We start from the raw sequence: 4,893 nt of genomic DNA on the forward strand, positions 1-4,893 counted from the left end.
CTCCCCCCAGATACTAGAGCTCTGGAGGGGCTCTCCCTGTCCTCTCTTATCTCCACAGATTTACATCCCAGTCGGTTCCAACAGGTTAATGCTCCTCTCCGTTCTCCTTCTACCCCCACATAGACTCCTTTCTTCCTAGGTACATTTAACCTCTTCCTAATGAGCACACATTATTTAACACTACAGGATAGACCTCTTATAGTGCCGTATACCGCATCTAGTCATTATTTATAAAAAAATCCCATAACAGTGTGTGTGTGTGTGTGTTGTTTCGGGGTGTGTGTGTGTTGTTTTGGTGTGTGTGTGTGTGTTGTTTCAGTGTGCGTGTGTGTGTGTGCGCACACTGAAACAACACACACACACACCGAAACAACACACACACCGAAACAACACACACACACACACACACACACACACACCGAAACAACACACACACCGAAACAACACACACACACACACACACACACACACACACACACACACACACACACACACACACACACACACACGGTTGCTCCCGCTGGCTGTGCTGCCAGGTGAAACGAGTGGGCTGTGTTATAACTTCTGAGAGGTGTGGTCTGAGTTGAGGATACATGTACTGAATGGTTTTGGAGGCTTTGGAGTTCAAGATTCCTTCCTGCAGAGTGAAGTCAAAAAGATCCAAACGACTTTGTGAAGTGTGCAGCTATTTCTTCAATTCACACGGGACTTTTTTTTTTTGCGACAACCGTGCAGAGTCAATCGCATTTGTGAAGCAGAACTGCGTAGCGGGAGGAAATGTTCCTGGTCGTTAAACTTCAGCTGACGTGAGGCTGTGTCCGACTGTCACTTGAACAGCGTTTATTCCAGCTATTTCAGCGTCATTTGAAATTGATCAAAGGTCATTATACAGTTTACTATTTTACCTTTTATTGAGATTGAAAATATTTTTATGGAATAAAAGTTTTTGTTTCACTGAATTTAAATGTACCCTATAACATTATCAAGAAAAACATGTATATGAGTATCTTAGTTTGCCCTGTGTATATTTGCACTACTGTAGCCCATGTTCAAACTATTCCAGCCATTTTGCGCACGTGTTGTGGCAAAGAGGATTGTTGGTTTAAATCCAGTTACCAAAATCAAATACCACAAGGCTTTCCCTGGAGGTCACTGAGTCCCCCCCCTGGAGGTCTCTGAGTCCCCCCCAAAAAAAACTAAACTAACATAAAGAGTCAATGAAACAGGGAGCTGATGAGTTGAAGTTGGGTAATCCTATCTATCTATCTGTCTATCTATCTGTCTATTCAATTCAATTCAGTTCAAGGGGCTTTATTGGCATGGGAAACATGTGTTAACATTGCCAAAGCAAGTGAGGTAGATAATATACAAAAGTGAAATAAACAATAAAAATTAACAGTAAACATCACACATACAGAAGTTTCAAAACAATAAAGACATTACAAATGTCATATTTTATATATATATATATATATATATATATATATATATATATATATATATATATATATGTATATAGTGTTGTAACAATGTACAAATGGTTAAACTACACAAGGTAAAATAAATTAGCATAAATATGGGTTGTATTTACAATGGTGTTTGTTCTTCACTGGTTGCCCTTTTCTCGTGGCAACAGGTCAAATGTTGCTGCTGTGATGGCACACTGTGGAATTTCACCCAGTAGATATGGGAGTTTATCAAAATTGGATTTGTTTTCTTATTCTTTGTGGATCTGTGTAATCTGAGGGAAATATGTCTCTCTAATATGGTCATACGTTGGGCAGGAGGTTAGGAAGTACAGCTCAGTTTCCAACTCATTTTGTGGGCAGTGTGCACATAGCCTGTCTTCTCTTGAGAGCCAGGTCTGTCTGTCTGTCTGTCTGTCTGTCTGTCTGTCTGTCTGTCTGTCTGTCTGTCTGTCTGTCTGTCTGTCTGTCTGTCTGTCTGTCTGTCTGTCTGTCTGTCTGTCTGTCTGTCTGTCTGTCTGTCTGTCTGTCTGTCTGTCTGCGTGAGCATAATGCAAAATTACATCCATTCCAATTGGATATAGGGTCATTGTATTCCTGAGCTAAAGGAGAAATCTGTCGACTTGCATGAAAATGTGCTTGGAAGTTGAAAACACGAGAAGTGGGTTTGTTTCCTTGGAAACAGCCACCGTGTAGGATGTCACTAGGTTTCATGAAGGATTCTAGCAAATGCTTCATCTAGATTGGTGTGGGCTCCCACAGACATCTGAACTCATCTTAACTCATCTTAATGCATCGTAACTCATCTTAACTCATCTTAAACTCATATTAACTCATCTTAATGCATCTTAACTCATCTTAACTCATCTTAATGCATCTTAACTCATCGTAATCCATCTTAACTCATCTTAACTCATCTTAATGCATCTTAACTCATCTTAACTCATCTTAATGCATCTTAACTCATCTTAATGCATCTTAACTCATCGTAATCCATCTTAACTCATTTTAACTCATCTTAATGCATCTTAACTCATCTTAACTCATCTTTATCCATCTTAATGCATCTTAACTCATCTTATCACATCTTATCACATCTTAACTCATCTTAACACATCTTCAAAATTTGAATCAGGGATCGATGTGTATGGGTGAATCACTACATCTCCACAATTTACCCCTAGCAAACCCCAACAGTCTCCCAAATTATAACACTGGCCACGAGCCAACACCACCGCTCTCCAATCCACTGTACCTACCAAAATCAATATTGACTCAAGTTATTTAGCAAAACTCGATACAGGTTGTTAAGCCCGGCCAATAACTTTATTTCCTTCTCCCTCTACACCAGGAATCTCTCCATCTACACCAGGAATCTCTCCCTCTACAGCAGGAATCTCTCCCTCTACAGCAGGAATCTCTCCCTCTACACAGGAATATCTCCCTCTACACCAGGAATCTCTCCATCTACTCCAGGAATCTCTCCCTCTACACCAGGAATCTCTCCCTCTACAGCAGGAATCTCTCCCTCTACTCCAGGAATCTCTCCCTCTACTCCAGGAATCTCTCCCTCTACACCAGGACACAAAGGAGAGGAGGAGAAGACAGAGAGAAATAAAACCAAACGGGGACTCCATCGTTCATTCATCTTCCCCAAGGCTCCACAGTTGAAAAGGTCATCAATCTGTCCATCCATCTATTGATCGATCCATTAATCCATTCATCCCTCCCTCCATCGGTCATGATGTCCTGGGACTGGCTAAGGGGAGCGTCCATGCTACTGGCGTTCCACGCCTCCGTCTCCATGGTGATGATTGGGAACGGTAACCGCGGTAATGGTACGGCCCCCGGCTGGGATGGTATTCTGGAGAGGTACTTTGTTGAAGAGGGGGACAGGTGGCAGGCCAAGCAGAGAGGGAAGAGAGCCATCACAGAGGCAGACATGACCGCCATACTAGATCTGCACAACAAGCTCAGAGGACAGGTCCACCCACCTGCTGCTAACATGGAACACATGGTAGGGGACACGCACACACACGCACGCACACACACATACATACACACACACACACACACACACACACACACACACACACACACACACACACACACACACACACACACACACACACACACACACACACACACACACACACACACACACACACACACACACACACACACACACACACACACACACACACACACATCCTATAGATACTGTAGATAGTGGTATACTGTATACTGTAGATAGTGGTATACTGTATACTGTAGATAGTGGTATACTGTATACTGTAGATAGTGGTATACTGTATACTGTAGATAGTGGTATACTGTATACTGTAGATAGTGGTATACTGTATACTGTAGATAGTGGTATACTGTAGATAGTGGTATACTGTAGATAGTGGTATACTGTATACTGTAGATAGTAGTATACTGTAGATAGTGGTATACTGTAGATAGTGGTATACTGTATACCGTAGATAGTAGTATATTGTACACTGTATACTGTAGATAGTGGTATACTGTATACTGTAGATAGTGGTATACTGTAGATAGTGGTATACTGTATACTGTAGATAGTGGTATACTGTATACTGTAGATAGTGGGATACTGTAGATAGTGGTATACTGTAGATAGTGGTATACTGTATACTGTAGATAGTAGTATACTGTATACTGTACACTGTAGATAGTGGTATACTGTAGATAGTGGTATACTGTAGATAGTGGTATACTGCATACTGTAGATAGTGGTATACTGTAGATAGTGGTATACTGTATACTATAGATAGTGGTATACTGTATACTGTAGATAGTGGTATACTGTATACTGTAGATAGTGGTATACTGTAGATAGTGGTATACTGTAGATAGTGGTATACTGTATAGATAGTGGTATACTGTATACTGTAGATAGTGGTATACTATAGATATACTGTATACTGTAGATAGTGGTATACTGTATACTGTAGATAGTGGTATACTGTATATTGTCGATAGTGGTATACTGTAGATAGTGGTATACTGTATACTGTAGATAGTGGTATACTGTAGATAGTGGTATACTGTAGATAGTGGTATACTGTATACTGTAGATAGTAGTATACTGTATACTGTAGATAGTGGTATACCGTAGATAGTGGTATACTGTAGATAGTGGTATACTGTATACTGTAGATAGTGGTATACTGTATACTGTAGATAGTGGTATACTGTATACTGTAGATAGTGGTATACTGTAGATAGTGGTATACTATAGATAGTGGTATACTGTATACTGTAGATAGTGGTATACTGTATACTGTAGATAGTGGTATACTGTATATTGTAGATAGTGGTATACTGTAGATAGTGGTATACTCTAGATAGTGCTATACTGTATACTGTACACTGTAGATAGTGGTATACTGTATACTGTAAA

The 4,893-nt window shown here is 40.3% G+C and overlaps 1 protein-coding gene across 1 annotated transcript in view; it reads left to right on the forward strand.

Moving 5' to 3' along the window:
- The first annotated feature begins 573 nt into the window (after window positions 1–573).
- The window catches only part of LOC112267478 (cysteine-rich secretory protein LCCL domain-containing 1-like), a 65,944-nt gene continuing 61,624 nt past the window's right edge, over window positions 574–4,893 (forward strand). Inside the window, exons 1-2 of the mRNA XM_042308715.1 lie at window positions 574–880; window positions 2,818–3,483. Coding sequence (XP_042164649.1) covers window positions 3,208–3,483 — 276 coding nt within the window. The 5' untranslated portion in view covers window positions 574–880; window positions 2,818–3,207. The remainder of the gene's footprint in view (window positions 881–2,817; window positions 3,484–4,893) is intronic.

The sequence above is a fragment of the Oncorhynchus tshawytscha genome, linkage group LG29 (assembly GCF_018296145.1).
Source record: "Oncorhynchus tshawytscha isolate Ot180627B linkage group LG29, Otsh_v2.0, whole genome shotgun sequence".
In the NCBI taxonomy this organism is placed as follows: domain Eukaryota; kingdom Metazoa; phylum Chordata; class Actinopteri; order Salmoniformes; family Salmonidae; genus Oncorhynchus; species Oncorhynchus tshawytscha.